General features: G+C 51.0%; 2 protein-coding genes across 17 annotated transcripts in view; both read right to left on the bottom strand.

Moving 5' to 3' along the window:
- BAIAP2L2 (BAR/IMD domain containing adaptor protein 2 like 2) overlaps positions 1-6359 on the bottom strand; it is a 28290-nt gene extending 21931 nt beyond the window's left edge. Inside the window, exons 1-4 of one of the 3 annotated variants that reach the window (XM_081248962.1) lie at positions 6214-6359; positions 5043-5118; positions 4242-4328; positions 3697-3758 (exon numbers count right to left, since the gene is read on the bottom strand). In XM_081248962.1, coding sequence (XP_081105088.1) covers positions 3697-3758; positions 4242-4328; positions 5043-5118; positions 6214-6264 — 276 coding nt within the window. In that variant the 5' untranslated portion in view covers positions 6265-6359. Of the gene's footprint in view, positions 1-3696; positions 3759-4241; positions 4329-5042; positions 5119-5875; positions 5950-6213 lie in introns of those variants that run through there. The other 2 variants (XM_081248963.1, XM_081248964.1) reach the window with 2 other exon arrangements.
- Positions 6360-7230: 871 nt separating this feature from the next.
- PLA2G6 (phospholipase A2 group VI) overlaps positions 7231-19174 on the bottom strand; it is a 52054-nt gene continuing 40110 nt past the window's right edge. For 12 of the 14 annotated variants that reach the window (XM_081249432.1, XM_081249433.1, XM_081249439.1 and 9 more), the window contains 5 exons: positions 10577-10713; positions 10060-10214; positions 8704-8871; positions 8094-8167; positions 7231-7944 (listed from right to left, as the gene is read on the bottom strand). In XM_081249432.1, coding sequence (XP_081105558.1) covers positions 7800-7944; positions 8094-8167; positions 8704-8871; positions 10060-10214; positions 10577-10713 — 679 coding nt within the window. In that variant the 3' untranslated portion in view covers positions 7231-7799. Of the gene's footprint in view, positions 7988-8093; positions 8168-8703; positions 8872-10059; positions 10215-10576; positions 10714-17069; positions 19051-19174 lie in introns of those variants that run through there. The other 2 variants (XM_081249435.1, XM_081249430.1) reach the window with 2 other exon arrangements.

Below are 19174 nucleotides of genomic sequence, written 5' to 3'. Positions count from 1 at the left end.
TATGTACGTATGTCTGTATAGCACTGGCCACTGAAAAAGGCTAGGAGCAACGATCAACCCAATGGACATCCCTAGTGCCCAGATTATGGTCTTGAAATACCACTTTCCACCAAAAGCAAAAAGTAAAAACAGGGCTTCATGGGGAGATGGCTGATTCTATGTGTAGAGCAGCAAAGTACCAGATGTGGGCAGAACATCTTGTCAGGCTGGATAGCAAGGAGACTGTCCGAACCATGAGAGTTACGCCAAAGGACTAGTGTGCCAGACTGAAGAGGCTTCTGCTGGTCAGAGCAGGGACATTTTCAACTTCAGTGAAATAATGATTGCAAAGGAGTAAAACACAACAAATATGTTTAGATCTATGATACTGACTAGATACTAAAAAATATTATAATGATGGTACTAGTAAAAAAAATAAAGCTAACCGGTCACCTTCAGAGGATGACAGGGAGCAAATTCATGATCTTATTATTTTTTTTTTTTTTTGGCGGTACGCGGGCCTCTCACTGTTGTGGCCTCTCCTGCTGTGGAGCACAGGCTCCGGACACGCAGGCTCAGTGGCCATGGCTCACGGGCCCAGCCACTCCACGGCATGTGGGATCTTCCCAGACCGGGGCGCAAACCCATGTCCCCTGCATTGGCAGGCAGACTCTCAACCACTACGTCACCAGGGAAGCCCCAAATACATGACCTTGAAAGCTGACAAGGCGGGAATAAGCCTTTATCCTGTCTTTCCCATAAGAAGCATGCCACTGGGTAAAAAATAGCACATAAGAAGAAACGTCTCTTTAGAGAAGTATTCCAGTTCATAAGTGAAAGAGCAGCAGAATAGCAGCATCTTGTAACTCCCACGTATGAGTGGGTGTGGACACACAGCCTCCATTGTTGTTATTGTCACAAGGTGGCAGGAGCCACATGCCTCCTGATGGAAGAAGCCAGCACCCACTCTAGTCTTGCCAAACAGATGGAACCTGAGTGTGATCAAGCTTCTGGGTCCAGAGGACAGAGGAACAAGCTGAGCTGCATGAGGAGTGTTTGGAAAACCAACAGGTCAAAAGGTCCCAGGCCCTTCAACAGATAAATGGTAAGGAAAAGAAAGGGATGGAGGGGGAGCCAGTAGATTAAAAGAGACTCAAAGACATATTTAAAAAAAGAGAGAGCAAGACAAATTCTAGCATCCAGGGACATACAATTGGGTGATCAATTACGAAGAAACACAAGGCAGTGTCGGACCAGTGGTCACATTTGGAGGAAGAGGGGGTCTGTGATTTGATGGGGGCATGTAGAAGGGCTCCAGGAAAGGCTGGCAAAGTTCCTGACCCGGGTGGGAGTTTCAAAGGTGGTTTGCCTTATAATGATTCATTAAGTTCGAATTTGTTCAGTGACACTTTCTGTGCCTGTATTTTAGTTTACAGTAAAAAAGATTTGGTTTTTGAAAACCAAACTTGAGTCAGATCCTGTCATTCCTTTGCTCTATACACTCAGAGGCATGGCCGGAGTTCCGACAATGCCCTCAAGGCCCGGCCCCTTTAGCGGCTGGTCATCTCCACACTGGCCTTCGCTGCCTCCACTCCGGCCACGTGGGCCTCCTCAAGCCTTCCCATGTGCTGATCCCTCTGCCCAGAACACTCTTCCTGCAGGTGTCTCCCACTCACTCCCCACCTCCATCAGGCCTCTTCTCAATGTCACCTTTCTAGTGCTGTTCATCTTGAGCATCGGTTAAAAATTGCATCCCTCCAATACTTTCTACCCCCCTTCCCTGGTCTATTTTTCTCCATAGCTTATTTTGCACCTAACCCATCACATCTGTACTCACTTACTTGTCCTGGGTTTTGTCTGGTTCCCCCTTGGGGAGAGCAGGGGGTTTTGTCTGCTGTATCCCCAGTGCCCATAGCAGTACCTGGCACAGGGCAGTAAATAGTTGTTGAATGAATGAGCCCAAGGGGGAGGTGGCCTCTGGTGTGTTCAGCCCAGTATGGCTCTGGCCAAGGGCCCTGCCCTGTTGTCACAGCCAAGACACTGGTACCCAAAGAGGGCAGCTCTCCTTACACAGCAGGCCTGGGTGACACTTGTCCGCGTCCAGCCCAGGTGTGCCACAGGTGACATGGAGAGCCATCAAACACAAGGACAGGAAGTTGCAGGCTGCCAGCGTGACCCGTGCTCTGTAACGCCCCGCCCAAGCCCCAGGAGGTGGCACGGGCTTAGCGCTAAGCCTCAAAGTGCCTAGGAGAGGGACCCAGGGTCCTGGTTTTATCGAGTGTAGTGGATGCACGTTTTCTGCTGGTGAATTTGTTCCCCATTTCAACATGGTTACCAAACTGATGAGTGTTTTATGGTGTCCCCAAAGATTATCCAGACCTCCAGTGGTTTCCCACACACACGTTTGAGAACTGTGCACTTCCACGATTAGTTGAAATTTCCTTCCGAACTTTCCAAGGTTCCTCACGCCCAGCCCCGCCCACCTTTCCCTCTCTGCCTGCCTCCCATCCCCGGCTCTCTTCTGCCCGATGCCACGCTCTGCACATGCTCAGCCCACGGCAACCTCTGGAAGGCCCTCTCTTCTCCTCTCCCTCTGGCCCAGCCCCGCTCCCTTTTCAAAGCTTATTCTTTCCTTCCCAGTCAGTGAAGCCCTGCTTGGTGCCAGGTCCCTGTCCCAGGCCCTGGAGTTACAGAGAAGACCGCGTCCCAGCCCTGGCACAGCTTTCAGTCTTGGCAGGGATAGAGACAGGGGTAAATTCTGCTTCTAATGATCATAGCTAAGGTACATAGAAGGCTACAGGTGCCAAGGTCAATAGTTTATACTTATTAACACAATTAACGCTCACAAGAACCCTGCAAGGCAGTTATTATGATTATCTCCATTTCACAGATAAACTGAGGCATAGAGGTTAAGTAGCTTGTCCAAAGTCACAAGGCCAGTAACTGGTGGAGCTGGGCTTTGAACCCAGGTGCTCTGGCTGCAGAGCTGGGTTTCTTCACCACTACTTGCTAAGAATGGATAGAAGCATCTGTTGAAGTCCAGAGGGAGGAGAGACTGAACTTGCCCAGGAGTCAGGGGAGGCTTCCTGGAGGAGGGGGTGACTGTGCTGGCCAGCAGGGGTGGGGGTGGGTGGGTCCTAGGCTGAGAGAACAGCGTGACAGCAGCCCACGGTGGGGACGCCAGGCGTGTCTGCAGAGGGCAGCTCTTCCGGCTGGCTGGGCTGTGACCGGGGGTGCCAGGGAGGCTGCTGGCTCAGCAGGACCTGGAACCCCTTTCCGAGGGGCTGGGCTTAGTTCTGCAGGTGGCAGGGCTGTGGAAGGGTTTTCTCCTAGGTGTGTAAGGTCAGATCACTGGCTGCTCCCTGGGGAGGCAGGTAGGGGCAGGGCCTGCTGCACGTGGGTGACGGTCCTTTCGCTTCCTGGCTCCTCCACTCACTCTGGAGTCTTGGGCAAGTGGCTAGATCCCTGAGACTCAGTTTCCTCCTCTGTCAAATGGAGATAGAAACGGCACCTGCCTCCCAGGTTGCTGGAGCTTGAACAAGATGCGCAGGTACATGTGCCCAGCAGAGCCGGGCCCTGGCAGGGGCCCAAAAGGGCAGCCGCTGTTGTCATGTCACCAAAGTCCTCTCTGAGGAAGGGTGTGGAGGCCCTCGTCCCCCGTAGAACGCAGCCCACTCTCCCAAGTGACCCCTCCAGGCTGTGGGGTCTGGGACTCACCACCACCTCCAGGTCAGAGTTCAAGTGCCGCTGGGTGTCGGACATCTGCACCAAGATCTCACCTGGAGGCACGGAGAGCAGCAGCTTCAGTGCGGGGACCTACCCTGCCCGCCCTCCTCCCACCAGAAGCTGTCAGAAGGGCCTGCCCAAGGCTGGATTTGGGGACCAAAGTCCAGGGATTCCCCATATAACTCAGGGCCTCTGGCAGCACCTGTCCTAGCCCTGGCAAAGTCCTACAGGGAGGGGAGGGGAGGGGCCCTGGCTCCAGAACAAGAGTCTGGGCTCTGGGCCTTGGGCTGCAAGACCTGTGTCTTTGGGGGGGACTTCCTGGAAGGGCCAGACTGTAAAAGGAACCCTCTCTGGGACCTGAGAATGGAGGCAAGGCCGGTCCCGGGCCTGAGGGGAGGCACCAGGGAGGCAGGCAAAGGGGGGCCCGGAGCCTGGAACACAGGAGGAGGCCAGGGGAGGGGGAGGGGGCTAGGAGGATTGTCCCCCAGGCCTAAGAAGACGAGTGGGGGAGATGGGGGGGAAGAGGCGTGCCTCACCCAGAATCTGTGAGGTGGAACTCTGCAGGGCCTGCTCCCCGATCTTCTGGATGGCGTTGAAGTACACTTCTGCCGCCTCAGACAGAGCTGCGTGGAGAGAGGGATGCGTCCAGCCCCAGACCCCTCCTCCATGTGCCCCTCCCCACTTCTGGAGGCCTCTCCTTGTGGCAGGAGAGAGTGTGGAGGGGATGCCTCGGGCTCTGGCATAGGTGTGTGTGAGAGGGACGGGGTGCCCCGGGCGGCATGTGCGGAGAGGTGGCATTGGCCAGAGGAGGGGGGGTGGAGGAGCGGGGGTGAAAAAGCGGGGGATGGGCTCTCCCTGTGCGGCAGGGCACAGGGCAGCTGCCCCCAGCGCAGGGCCTCGGCCTGTGTCTGTCTGGGAGGGGGTGGGGTGCGGGCATCTGTGTGTTGTGAGGCACGAAGTGGGGCTGGGGGTGGCACGGGCTCAGGTCACTGCTGTGAGGACTCTGAAGTCCTAAAGGGCGGGGAGGGATTGGGTGACACTCAGCTCTGGGTGTGTCCCTGGCTTGTCCAGCCGGCAGGTGGCTCACAACCCTCTTGCTGATTAGCTCTGGGGGTGGGGCAGTTGCTGGGAAATGGGGGAGATGGGAGCTGTTTGCACAGGCGCTGAGCGAGTGGTGAGGTCTGGCTGTAGGTGGCTGGAAGGGGGGCTGGTCGGGGTGCCAGGCTGGGGGTGCAGAGGTGGCCTGGGTATGGGAGTGGGCTCAGTGGCAGCATCAGGGTGACATAGAGAAGTGTGTGTCGTTGGGGTTTTGAGAGCCTGCAGGGCCGGGCACTCACCGTGGAAGGCCCGGAGGTAGTTGTTCCCCAGGTACACCAGGTTCTCCAGGGCCGGGTTGAACTGCTCCATGATGCTCTGGAGTCCAAGGGTGATGGGAGGGAGGGTGGAGATGGGGAGAGGAAGACTGAATGATGGGCCTCAGGATCAGGGCACCCCCAACCCCAGTGAGAAGCCTGACTCGTGGGAGCCCACCTAGAAACTTGGAGTCACCCAGAATTCTGGCTCTCGGCTGCAAGGACCTCAGAGGCCAGGATCCAGACCGGGGTCCCCTTGGCCGGCTCCAGATCACCACCTGCCCAGAGGGAACTTGCACCTGGAAGGTTCTCCTCCCACTGGCTGAAGCCTGTGGTCTGTCACAGCGCCCAGCTGGGCGTGGCTCAGCGCTGCCTTGAGTTCAGCCACCTCAGGGGCAAGGGCAGACCTTGCCCTGCTCAAAGAAGAGCCCCTGGGGAGCAAGACTGTGGCCGGGTCCCTTGGGCCGCTGCAGGCCATGGCCAGCTGGAGAGCACTCTGGGTAGAGGACTTAGACTTGGGTCTTGATTCAAATCTCAGCAGCCCCTCTTCTTCCCTTGGTGACTTTGAACTAGCTGTTTGGCCTCTCTGGCCTCAGTTTTCTTATCTATCAAATGGGGCGATTATTTTCTACCCCAAAGATAGGGTGTTGTGAGGTTTACATGTTGAAAGCGTCCTGCACACAGGAGGTGCTCAGTAAATGTCTATGGAGACTGCAGCAACCCCCCTGGAGTCGAGTAGAAAGTTTGAGTGAGCGGCTCAGAAACCAGACAGAGACAGGGAGACACAGAGAGAAAGAGACAAAGAGAGACTCCCCTACCCTGGGGTGGCCAGGTGGCTCTTCGGGCAGGGCCCCTGCTCCCAGCTAAGGCCACCCTGGGCCCTGTCCTGCTTCATCCAGTGTTTGGGAGTCTGTCTCAGCAGTCCTGTCACTCACTGGATGAACCCGTGCTCTGGGAGCCTCAGGTTGGGGCTGGAGTGGCCAACTGCCCCCAGGGATGCCCACCCCCATGCCCACTGCTCAGCTCAGCCTGGTTCTGGGCCTTCTTTCCTGGAACAAACTGCTGCTATGCTCACTCTCCGTCCTCCAGAGCTGGCCGACCTTCGAGCCCTGGGAGCGGGGGCGGCAGCCGGGGCCTGGGCCACGCACACACTCACCTTGTAGATGGCCATGGTGGACCTGTAGAACTGGTCCATCTCGGGGGCCATGGAGTGGGTGCACCCGGGCACTGAGTAGAAGGCTGGTGGCACTAGCAAGGCTGGGAGCACTGGCGGTCGGTACCCTCCAATGCCCACTGCTCAGCGGGCTGTGAAGGAGGCTGCAGAGTGGGACGTGGAGATGGAGGGCTGGCCAAGGAGGAGGTGGCAGCTTAATTATTCACCAGCCAGGGATGTCAGAATGCGATCTGGGGCGTAACCAGACCCGGCGGGGAAGGCATTCTGTGACGCGGGCGGGTTCGTGTGACCTGCGCTTCAATTATTTACCCCTCTGAGCCGCGGACTGGTGGGCACGCGTGGGTGGCCACTCTCCCGGGTCACCTCCTCTTCAAGGAAGAGCCTTTCCCAGGCCAGCAGGGACCCCTAGCTCTGAGGGACCCCCGCCCTCCCACCTGCCTACACTGGGCAGTGCCCACCCTATTGGGCTCGAGCTGTGCAGTGACCACCCCCGGACCCTCCCTGGAAGTCCGTCCCTGCAGGCGGAAGGCACCCATGGCTCGTCACTGTTCTCAGGCCCCCTCTCCACCCTGAGCCCCTCAGACCTGCAGCCCAGGGGCTGAGGCTCCTACGCCCGCTGCCACCCGCCCAGAAACGTGACAGCACAAACCATGGAGTCGCACGGACCTGCGGGCACGCTTTGGCCCTGGTCACTTGCTGTGTGACGGTGCCCGAGCACCCTGCCCTCTCTGGGTCTCATCCCCTCCTCTGGCAAGTGGGGCTCTCCCTCGCCCTCCACCGTGGGGCAGGCAGGCCTGGCGGCCGCCTCTGCACACCCTCAGGCCCTGATTTGGAGAGGCCTAAAGAGAAGAGGTGTCCCTGGCTCGCGGAGCCTGGTAACCAGAGCTTCCATCCGTCTGCGTGGGCACAGGCAGGTGACAGCTAAGGCTGAAGGTCAAGGCTGAGGGGGGCTGGCGGGTTGGGGGCACTCACGCCACAGTGCACACAACACAGGCAAACCAGAATTCAACCATTTATTTCACAGTTTGGGGCAGTCCCTGGAGCCCCTCTCCAGTCATAAACCACTTTCTGTCGGGAAGAATAACTGAAGTCCCAGGAGTGACTTTGAGAGCTGAGGAGGGCTCGTGGGTGGGCGGCTGGGGTGTGTGGAGGGGCAAAGTCGAATGGGACACCCCACTCCTAGGTTTCCCCTCCCGATGGGGTGGTGATGGCCCGTTTCTCTGGCTCCACCCCCCAGCGGAGAGGGCAGAGGGTAGAAGGGGTCTCTGTAGCTCCAGGGGCCCGGGAAGAACCTGGGGCCCTCTGGGAGGCCTTAGTGTTTGAGCTACCCTGGGGGTCAGGGAGCAGCCTGAGTGAGGCTTGAGGCTTTCTAAGCTGGAAGGACACGAAGTGCCAGCAGGCGGGGACAGAGGGGCAGAGAGGCCTGAGGACCAGCCCTAGGCAGGAAGCCCGGTGTCCCGCTAGGCCGGGTCTGTGGACACAGAGCCGCCTGGGCCTGGCTCTGCCCAGCCTCCCAGCAGGGCCTGGGTGGGCGGGGTGGGGTGGGGATGGTTGGGGGCCCGGCGGCCTCACGGTGAGAGCAGCAGCTGGATGAGCTTCTGGAACTGCTCCCGGTGCTCGTAGATGTAGACCTCAGTCTCCCAGAGGGCGTTGACCAGCACCGAGTCATTGACCTCGTCCAGCATGATGTCTGTCCCCAGCTGGGGATTCAGTCTGTCCGGGTCAAGGAGGAGGGGTCACCCCCAGGACACTTGGTCTGGGTAGGGGATGAGAGCTAGGACTGGGGCGGACTCGGGACATAGAGCAGCTCCTTGGGGAAAGGGAAAGTTCAGGCTGGGGACTGGGGCCAGCAGAGCCCTCACCTGAAGTACTGGATGCCAACCATCTCGCACCAGGCCCGGGCCCGGTCCACGGGCCGCCCATCCGGATCCGTGCACTGGTAAGAAGCAGCCTCTGTGAGCATCCAGCACACACCACACACACAGCCCCTGCCTGGGGTCCCCAGGTTCCAGGTTGGCTTAGCCCCCTAACAGCAGAGTGACTTGGGGCAAATCCCCCTTTCTGGGCTGCAGTGACTGTCCCAGCTATGCAGAGGGGCACGGTCTGTGGCCTTGACAGGTGGCTCGGCAGCGTTCAGGGTCAGTGAGTATGGAGGGGCTCAGTGGACAGGCCTCCACCTCCCTGCCCCCTTAGCTTTTGTCCATCTGACATTCTGGGCTTCCACATGGGCTGTGTTTAAAGGAAGAAATCCACAGCTAAAAAATGCTTGAAAATCCCACTGGAGGTGGTCACCGAAGGTCCCTGCCAGCATTGAGACACTGTATAGGGGAAGGGGAACCCACCCTGCCCCGAGCTGGCTGAGGAGGATCAACAGAGCCCTGCCATCCCCGTGACATCCAGGGTCCCACGGGAAGCCTCATCCTGGGGCTGAGATCCCGAGGGAAGTGGGCCTGGGGAGGGGTCCATACTCACACAGTCCACCACCATCTTGCTCAGTTCCTTGGCCCCAAAAACAGTCTTGGCCAGTTCCCAGGGGTTGCTGGGACGGAAGACGTCCACACAGGTCACAGGCACCTGCGGGGACCTCCCTGTCCCCAAGGAGACGACAACGGAGAGTTTCTTCACCTTGTTGCCCTGACCCTGTTGGGACAGGACAGGTCAGAGGAGGCCTGCCCCACAGATCGGGGGCACCCAGGGGTAAGAGAGAGGCTCCCTGGGGGATTGTGAGGAGGAGTACAGGCCTGTGGCAGAAGCACAGCCTGTGCTGCCTCTCCTTTGCTTCGGAACACGTTCTCCTGCCAATCTTCTGGGCGACCTCAGCAACCCACCTACCCAGGCTCCCCATGCACTCAGACGGGTGATGTTTGAGAACCCTTCCCCATCCCACAGTCTCTCACTGATTCCCTCTTCCTCCAGGAAGCCTGCCCTTCCACATCTGGCCCCTAGAGGGCGCCCACCTCCCTGCCGCCTGCAGCTTCATCAGGGGCTTGGTGACGACCGCAGTGACAACTACAGCTAACAAGGATGGGGCACACTCAAGGTCAGGTGCTGTTCTAAAGGCTTCACAGATAAGAGGCCATGGAAGCCTCACTGACAGTCCCCAGACAGGTACTATCAATAGCCCTGGACAGCGGTTGAAGTGAAGCATGGGCAGAGACAGGCCCCAGACCCAGAGGCCCCTGCACCACACTGCTTCTCCTAACCTGAGTGGGCCTTGCCCACCTCTGCACTAAGCTCCTCGGGCTGAGGGCCGCTTCTCTTCCTCTGGATCACTGACCTGCACTGCCCCATCCCCAAAGGCCTCAGCATGGGCTCCCCTTCTCTGTGAGCCCTTTCTGAGCCCTCATGTCTCTCAGCAGGGGTGATGCTCCTAGGCCCCTGCACAGTTCTCTGTCACAGAACCTAAAACACTCGGATGGATGTGTCCTTGTTTATGGACTGTCTCCCCTAAATGTGAGCTCCCCAAGGGCAAGCGTGTGTCTCCAGGCCGGACAGCGTGGCTAGGCCTGTAAACTGGCACATACTGGTATGCATGCTGTCCTCCCCACAAACAGCAGATGCTGTTAATTGATCATAACACCCTTCACCACCTAGTCCGGATTGGGCCTCAGAATCCCTCTTAGCACAGTGCTTTGGGCAGACACCACCAATCAGGCACGTTCGAGTGTGACATAAAAATTGCTGTTAAGTGCACAAATGAATGAACGCATGAAGAAAAGCCATTTGCTCTCCCAGGAGTCAGCCCAGAGTACAGTCAAGGTTTGCAGAAACAGGAGAGGCCGCTGTGGGCGGTCACGTCCAGCCCCTCCAACCCGAGGTGGCTCTCACCTTGCGGATCAAGTCCTGGTTGTACTCATGGATCTCCGTCATGGCGTCCAGCGTGGGGTTGTTGGCCAGCAGCCCGCCATCCAGGAAGCGCCCGTTGGGCCGGAAGTAGGTGGGGGCTGCCCCACTGCTCCGGGCTGCCCGCCACACCAGCTGCTCTGGGGGTGGGGGAGGAGGGGGTCCAGTGGCACAAGAGATGTGCGTTTCAGATCTAAGGGTGTGTGTGTGTGTATGTGTGCACGTGGCACTGTGGGAAGAGGGTGAGGCTGGGGACTCTTCAGAAGCAGGACAGGCCATGCTGTCTGGCCCCGCCATCCTGGTGGAAGGCAGGGTGCAGCCTGCCTCATGGCTCCCTGGCTCTGCCAGCCCTCAGCTGATACCCTTGGGAGGGAAGACCAGGGCAGTGGGTGGGATGGTGGTGGGCTGGGGGTGCCTGGCAGCAAGCTTGCGACTCCCATCCACCAACCTGCAGCCTCTCGGGCCAATCACTTCCCACAGATGCATCAAACATGGTTTTAACCTGAGGGTTGAGTTGGAGGCTTTAGGTTAACGTTCTGGCCGACATGAGGCTCCCGTACACACTCTGGAGCCTCGTAATTCCGGAAGAGGTGGAGTTCAGCCGGCTGCCGGTCGGACAGTGTCCCTGTCAGCATAACCCTGGAGAGAAACAAGGTGCAGGACACTGAAGCCACTGACCCATCCGCCCTTGACAATCCACCTTTGGCAATTTTTGTCCAAACTGCCGATGCACTAATTCTTAAACTCAGCATTCCTACTTCTGGGAACCCATACTAAGACACTCCCACATGTGCGGGGAGATGGGCACACACTAGGCTATTAATGGCATTAAAGCAAACGACTGGAAACTAAATGTCCACCAGTGGGATGGTTCATGCTCCACGGCTCCTCTGCGCAGTGGGGTCTGAGTCGCTGGAGAACGGCTGAGGTATTGCTTCAGGTACTGATGGATGGTGAGCGCCAAGATTTATATTTAAGTGGAAAAAGCAAGGTTCAGGACAGTGTGTGTAATATGCCACCATTTATTTAAAAACAAAACCCAAAAGACTCTATATATCTATCTGCTTGGTCAGAGGGTAACTCTGGAAGGACCCATGTGCAGTGAGCTGCCTCTGGGACAGGGGACTGCTTGGGGGCTGCAGATCCAGGACAGGAGTCGGGGGAGACTTTTCAGCATGTCATCTCTGGTACCTAACCAGTGTTCTACCATGTGAGTCTACAACCTATTAAAGAAGACTCCTAACTGTCTAAAGAGACTCAGACATCCTTAAATACTGAGGGGAGTGTAGACTGACACAGCCCCCTTGGAAACCAATATGTATTCAGACCCTTACAAATGTCCTGGCTCTTTTTTTTTTTAATTTATTTTCTTTATTTATTTTTGGCTGTGTTGGATCTTCATTGCTGCATGAGGGCTTTCTCTAGTTGCGGCAAGCGGGGGCTACTCTTCCTTGTGGTGCGCAGGCTTCTCATGGCGGTGGCTTCTCTTGTTGCGGAGCATGGGCTCTAGATGCATGCGGGCTTCAGCAGTTGTGGCACATGGGTTCAGTAGTTGTGGCTTGCAGGCTCTAGAGCGCAGGCTCAGTAGTTGTGGTGCACAGGCCCAGCTGCTCTGCGGCATGTGCGATCTTCCTGGACCAGGGCTCGAACCCGTGTCCCCTGCACTGGCAGGCAGATTCTTAACCACTCTGCTACCAGGGAAGACCTGTCCTGGCTCTTTGATCTGGGAATTCCGTTTTGGAAAATCCAGCCTAAAGTAATAATCTTGGTTACAATGAAAGCTTTTTGTTTAAGGCTATTCATGCAGTGTAATTTACTACAGTGAAAAGTGAATGCTCTACATGGAAATAATAGGAGGGAGTGCCTAAACAATGGAATGTTTTGCAGCCACTTCAAATTACACTAGCAAGGAGTTGAGACTAACACAGAAAGGTGTTTGTTACAATGAAAAATATAAAGAAAAGGGAACAAAAACTATGCATGGGAAAAAAAGATTAGTTTTCCACCTCTAAGAATCTTGTGGAAAGGTTATTTGAACATACCTCTCAATGAACAAAAAGCTAAATGCTGGAAAAAAAATTTTTTTTGATCTTAAAAGCACAGAAGATTGGGCGATTGGGATTGACATGTATACACTGATGTGTATAAAATTGATGACTAGGGTTTCCCTGGTGGCGCAGTGGTTGAGAGTCCGCCTGCTGATGCAGGAGACACGGGTTTGTGCCCGGTCCGGGAAGATCCCACATGCCACGGAGCAGCTGGGCCCGTGAGCCATGGCCGCTGAGCCTGCGCGTCCGGAGCCTGTGCTCCGCAACGGGAGAGACCACAACCGTGAGAGGCCCGCATACCGCAAAAAAAAAAAAAAAAAAAATTGATGACTAATAAGAACCTGCTGTATAAAAAAATAAATTAAATAAAATTCAAAAATTCAAAAAAAATAAAGCACAGAAGATCTGATAAGATAGAAAGGAAAGATGAGGGTAAACTCTGAGGATAAGCAAGAACTCACAGAGGTAAATGGAGCACAGACCCATCTCTGACCTGAAGGCAGACACCAAACTATCAATTTGAACTTCCATGCTGATGGCCTCATGGGGCCAGAGGGACAGAAGTCAAAGCCCAGGGTTCACTAAAGTTTAGGGATCTAATGGGAGACCCTCCCCACATTAGGTTGTAATCCCAAAGGGCCACCCCCTTGGATAAGGGTAAACCAGAAATAAACCTGCCCCTTTCCCACCCCTGGAGGCTGTGAGTAAAGTTGGCTGGCATTAAACAAAGAAAGGAGAAAAAAAAGAAAATCCCTGGGGCTTCCCTGGTGGCGCAGTGGTTGAGAGTCCGCCTGCCAATGCAGGGGACACGGGTTCGTGCCCCAGTCCGGGAAGATCCCACATGCTGTGGAGCAGCTGGGCCCGTGAGCCGTGGCCGTTGAGCCTGCGCGTCCGGAGCCTGTACTCCGCAATGGGAGAGGCCACAACAGTGAGAGGCCCACATACCGCAAAAAAAAAAAAAAAGAAAATCCCTGAAAATGTATAACCACAAACTAAACCTCCTACAGATCTGTAGTCTAAATTCACATCACCTGGGGGGAAGTTCCAAAACCTTCATGTCAAGAATTTAGTTACAGTGACCCTAGATGCTACTGTACGTGGGTACCTGGAAGATACAACATAAGACACTCTGGAGAAGATACCCTCATTCTAGGCTTCACAGAATCTGCACATATTTCTCAACACTAAGGAATACCACACAGTTCCAAAAAGGGTGGGGAGGGGGACATCAAGAAATAAAACACCATGAATAAGAATAAGCATAAACAACACAAACAGAAAAACATACCTACATAGACAGCAGTTATTTGAATCCTCAAACAAAGACTGTAAAACAGCTATGCTTGGGACTTCCCTGGTGGCACAGTGGTTAAGAATCTGCCTGCCAATGCAGGGGACACCGGTTTGAGCCCTGGTCTGGGAAGATCCCACATGCTGTGGAGCAATTAAGCCCATGCACCACAACTACTGAGCCTGCACTCTAGAGCCCGTGAACCACAGCTACTGAGCCCACGTGCCACAACTACTGAAGCCCGTGTGCCTAGAGCCCATGCTCCACAACAAGAGAAGCCACCGCAATGAGAAGCCCATGCACTGCAATGAAGAGTAGCCCGCGTGCCACAACTACTGAAGCCCATGTGCCTAGAGCCCATGCTCCACAACAAGAGAAGCCACCGCAATGAGAAGCCCATGCACTGCAATGAAGAGTAGCCCCTGCTCGCAGCAACTAGAGAAGGCCCACGTGCAGCAATGAAGACCCAATGCAGCCAAAAATAAATAAATAAAATAAAATTATATAAAAAAACCCAAACAGCTATGCTTACAATGTTGAAAGACATCAAACACAAGCTTGATAATATTTTCAGGGAATAGAAAACTATAAGTAATGACCTAGAAGATCTGAAGAAAAAACAAAGAGTACTTCCAGAAATTTAAATAAATAAATAAATTAAAACTCAATGAATAGGTTAAATGAAAAATCAGATAAAGTTAAAGAGAGAATTAGTGAATTGGAAAATAGGTAAGAAGAAATTATCCAGAATGCAACGCAGAGAGATAAAATGAAAGAATATACAGGAGAAGTTAAAAGACATGAAAGACAGAAAAGCTCTAACATTTTCAACTGGAGTTCCAGAAGGAGAGGCAAGAGAAAATTAGGCAGAGGCAAGGTTGAACCAATAATGACTCAGGCTTCCAGAACTGAAGAAAGACATGAATCCAAAGATTTAAAAAGGCCAACAAATCCCATGCAGGATAAATTAGAAGGAATTCATAACTAGATATATCATAGTACAACTGTAGAACACCAAAAACAAATAAACAAACACGTAAATAAAAGCATCCAGAGGAAAAAAGACTACTTACTTTCAAAGGAGTAAGAGTTAAATTGAAATTGACTGCAAGTGTAATAATGGATGCTAAAAGGTATAGAATGATATCTTTCTTGTTCTACAAGAAAATCACCAGCCTAGAATTCTATACTCAACAAGAATAAGAGAGAAATAAAAGAATGTTCAACTGATAAGGGTGAAATACAACTAGTTTCAAATGATGAGAGTGAAATAAACCTATTTTCAAACAACTCTGCTAGTGGAGAATTCACTACCAGCAGACCATCTCTACGGGAAAGGCAAAAGAAGGTACTTTAGGCAGGAGGAAGGTGGTCACAGGAAGATTGTAAAGCAAAGAAGTGATACACATGTATACATACACACACACATATGCATACTCATATACATACACACATACATGAGCTGGAGCCAGCTCATACTGGCTTGTGAGAACCTATTGCTAAATCTCATGAGCTGGTTGTTAAACTGTTGGTAGCTTGAAATCAGCCATGGTGGAGGTATTTATGCCATGGGAATTGGCCAACACTACAAACCAGGGTTTTATCCTCCTAGAGATCTAGTTTCCCAGCTCACCGCTAGCTAAATATAAATAAACCTCAACTTCAGAAAACAATATCTTCTGAGGTTTAAGAAAACAAGATAGATTTAAAATTCAGAAAAGTAATTAGTGGGTTGGCCAAAAAGTTCGTTTGGGTTTTCCCATAAGATGGCATGGACCTAGAGACTGTCATACGAGTGAAGTAAGTCAGAAAGAGGAAAACAAATAACGTATATTAACGCATATATGTGGAATCTAGAAAAATGGTACAGATGAACTGGTTTGCAAGGCAGAAATATAGACACAGATGTAGAGAACAGATGTATGGATACCAAGGGGGAAAAGTGGGGGGTGGGTGGTGGTGGTGGTGGGATGAACTGGGAGATTGGGATTGACATGTATACATTGATATATAGAAAATGGATAACTAATAAGAACCTGCAGTATAAAAAATAAATTAAATAAAATTCAAAAAAAAAAGAGAATGATTTGTGCCGTCCAAATTCTTCTGCAATTTTCTTAAAAAAAAAAAATCCTTGATTATCTGAGGGGGGATAATGGTATCAATTAAATTTAGACTTCTATAATAAGCACTAAAAAAAAAGACAACAGAAATGAGTGCATAAATTTCAAACTATTGGGTTGGGGGTGGAATGTAAAGATTAAAACTATTCAGTAAATCCAAAAGAAGACAAGAAACACGGAACAAAATAGGATAGCATATGTCATCCCCCAAATATGAGTAATTACGTAAGTATAAATGGATCAGCCATATAAACTATTAGATTAACTATATGAAGGTTCTGATAGCCAAATCAATCAGCTAAAACAAACTTAACTAATTAAATAACTTAAATAAATATATTACTATGCAATAAAAATCTATAAATAGGCTAAATGCACAGATTAGATAAAGAACAAATCCAACTACAGGCTATTTACAAGAGAGACATGTAAAACATAAGGATCAAGAAGGCTGAATTAAAGCATGAGCACAGACATACCATGCAAATATAACCAATGAAAGCTAGTATAACTATATTAATATCAGATAAAATTAAGGTAAAAAGTATTCTTAGAGGGCTTCCCTGGTGGCACAGTGGTTGAGAGTCCGCTTGCAGATGCAGGGGACACGGGTTCGTGCCCCAGTCTGGGAGGATCCCACATGCCGTGGAGCAGCTAGGCCCGTGAGCCATGGCCGCTGAGCCTGCGCGTCCGGAGCCTGTGCTCCGCAACGGGAGGGGCCACAACAACAATGAGAGGCCTGCGTACCGCAAAAAAAAAAAAAAAAAAAGTATTCTTAGAGATAAAGAGAGCTCCTTCCAGTCACCAGAAAGATTCATAAAAACTTAAATTTACATGTACTTAATCTCATAGTGTCAAAATATTAATGTAAAAATTGACAGAAGTAAAGGGTCAAAAGGCAAATCCCCAGAGTGGAAGATTTCAATGTATCTCTCTCAGTAATTGACAGAAGAAGTGGACAAAAAAATTAGTATACATACAGAAGATTTGGAAATTTTAACAATGTTTCTAGCCAATATGACTCAATCCACATGTATATATATTGGCATTCAACGAAGAATCCACATTCTTTTTTTTTTTTTGCGGTACACGGGCCTCTCAGTTTTGTGGCCTCTCCCGTTGCGGAGCACAGGCTCCGGACTCGCAGGCTCAGCGGCCATGGCTCACGGGCCCAGCTGCTCTGCGGCACGTGGGATCTTCCCGGACCAGGGCATGAATCCATGTCCCCTGCATCGGCAGGCGGACACCCAACCACTGCACCACCAGGGAAGCCCCCACATTCTTTTAAATTACACATGGGAGATCTACAAAAACTGACTGAGGAAGGCCACAAATCAAGTCTCAATAATTTTAAAGGACCAGAATCAAACAGAGCATGTCCCCTGGCTACAAAGCAATTAATAGCAAAAAGATAACTCGAAAAATCCCTAAGTTTAGAAATGCCATTTTTAATAACCTATGGTTAAAAAATAATGATACATATTAGAAAATATTTTTGAACTGAAAAATCATAATTGTGCTTATAGGCTGTAATTAAAGCAGTACCTGGAGGAAAATGTTTAGATTTACATACGCACACACACACACACACACACACACACACACATAATATATATACATATATTATATAGTAGAAGAGAAAAAAACGCCAAAAAATCAATGAGCAAAACATTTATTTCAAGAAGTTAAAAAAAGAACAGCCAAATAAGCCCAAAGGACGTACAAGAAGGACTAAGTATATAAGAGCAGAAATTAATGAAACGGAAAACGTACATACAATAGAGAGCCAATAAATAGCCCAAAGTTGGTTTTTTGAAAGACTAATCCAATTAAAAAACTTGTAGTAGCAAGACTATAATTTGAAAAGAGGAGGTGTAAATAATCAGGAATGAAGAGGGCCATCACAGCAGATGCTGCAGACACTGAAGATAATAAGAGAATTTTGGAACAACTCTATGTCAGTAAATTTGAAGATTTATTATGAAATGGACATATTCCTAGAAAAACATAATTTAACCAAAACTAACTCAAAAAGACATTTAGAAACCCTGTATAGTGTTATAGCCATTAAAGAAATTAATTCCGTCATTAAAATTTTTCCTACCAAGCAAACTCCAGGCCTAGATGACTTCACTGGCAAGTTCTACCAAATATTCATGGAAGAAATAAAATTACTATTATATTAACTCTTCTGGAAAACAGAAAAAGAAGAGACACTTCCTCAAAACCAAAACCCTGCAACCTAAAAATGGGAAAGAACAGGTCAATCTCACTCATGAACACAGATACAAAAATCCTAAACAAAATATTAGCAAATTGAACCCATCAGAATCCTCTCTGTAAAAGGCACCAGGAATTGAAAGCAGAGATTCCAACAGTTTTGTGTATACCTGGGGGGCATAGCAGCATTATTCACAATAGCTAATAGGTGGAATGAATCAGATGTCCATCAACAGATGAATGGATAAACATATGGCCTACACATGCAATAAAATATTATTCAGTCTTAAAAAGGAAGGAAATTCTGTCACATGCTAAAACATGGATGAACCTTGGGGACATTATGCTAAGTGAAATAAGCCAGTCACAAAAAGACAAATACCGTATGATCCTACTTACAAGAGGTACTTTGAGGAGTCCACTTAGGGAGACTGAAAGTAGAACAGTGGTTGCCAGGGGCTGGGGGGAGGGGAGGAATGGGGACTTTTTGTTTAATGGGTACAGAGTTTCAGTTTTACAAGATGAAAGAGTTCAGGAGATCAGCTGCACAGCAATGTGAATATACTTAACATTACTGAACTGTACATTTAAAAATGGTTAAGATGGGGCTTCCCTGGTGGCGCAGTGGTTGAGAGTCCGCCTGCCGATGCAGGGGACACAGGTTTGTGTCCCGGTCTGGGAAGATCCCACATGCCGCGGAGCGGCTGGGCCCGTGAGCCATGGCCACTGAGCCTGCGCGTCCGGAGCCTGTGCTCCGCAACGGGAGAGGCCACAACAGTGAGAGGCCCGCGTACCGCAAAAAAAAAAAAAAAAAAAAAAAAAGAGAGAATTAAGAAGCCTCATAACCCGCAACACACAACCCAATTTTGCCAAAAATGGGTAAAACACTTGAATAGGAACTTTACAAAAGAGGAAATCCAGATGGCCTCTAAACATATGAAAAGGTGTTCAACCTCACTGGTAATCAGGAAAATGAAAATTCCAATCAACAGAGCCAGTATCTTTCACCCCAGATTTATAAAGACAAAAACGTTATAAAGCTAAATTGGTTTGACAATAACCAATGTTAGCAAGAATGCAGACTGCCAGGAACTCTCAAACATGGCTAACGGGAGTGGAAATAGAAACCACCACTTTGGAAAACAGCTGGGCAGAATCTAAGGGTTGAGGCCAAGCAGACTTGGCAGCTGTACTCCTAGGCATGTGCCCCACGGGGTCTTCTGATAAGTCCCAAGATGTCCACTGCAGACTCAAGAGGCCCAAACGGAACAACCCAAGTGCCCGTCGAAGGTATCTGGAGAAATAAATCGTGGGGGCATAGTCATATGAGCCCTGAGAATGAATGAAGCACAGCTTCACCCAACAGTAGGGACCACGCTGACAAATGCAGCATTGACAGAAGGAAGGATAACACACAA

The sequence above is a fragment of the Mesoplodon bidens genome (genome assembly GCF_964165515.1).
Source record: "Mesoplodon bidens genome assembly, chromosome: 11".
In the NCBI taxonomy this organism is placed as follows: Eukaryota; Metazoa; Chordata; class Mammalia; order Artiodactyla; family Ziphiidae; genus Mesoplodon; species Mesoplodon bidens.
Note: the sequence above shows the minus strand (reverse complement) of the source record. Positions and strands in the feature narration are given on the sequence as shown.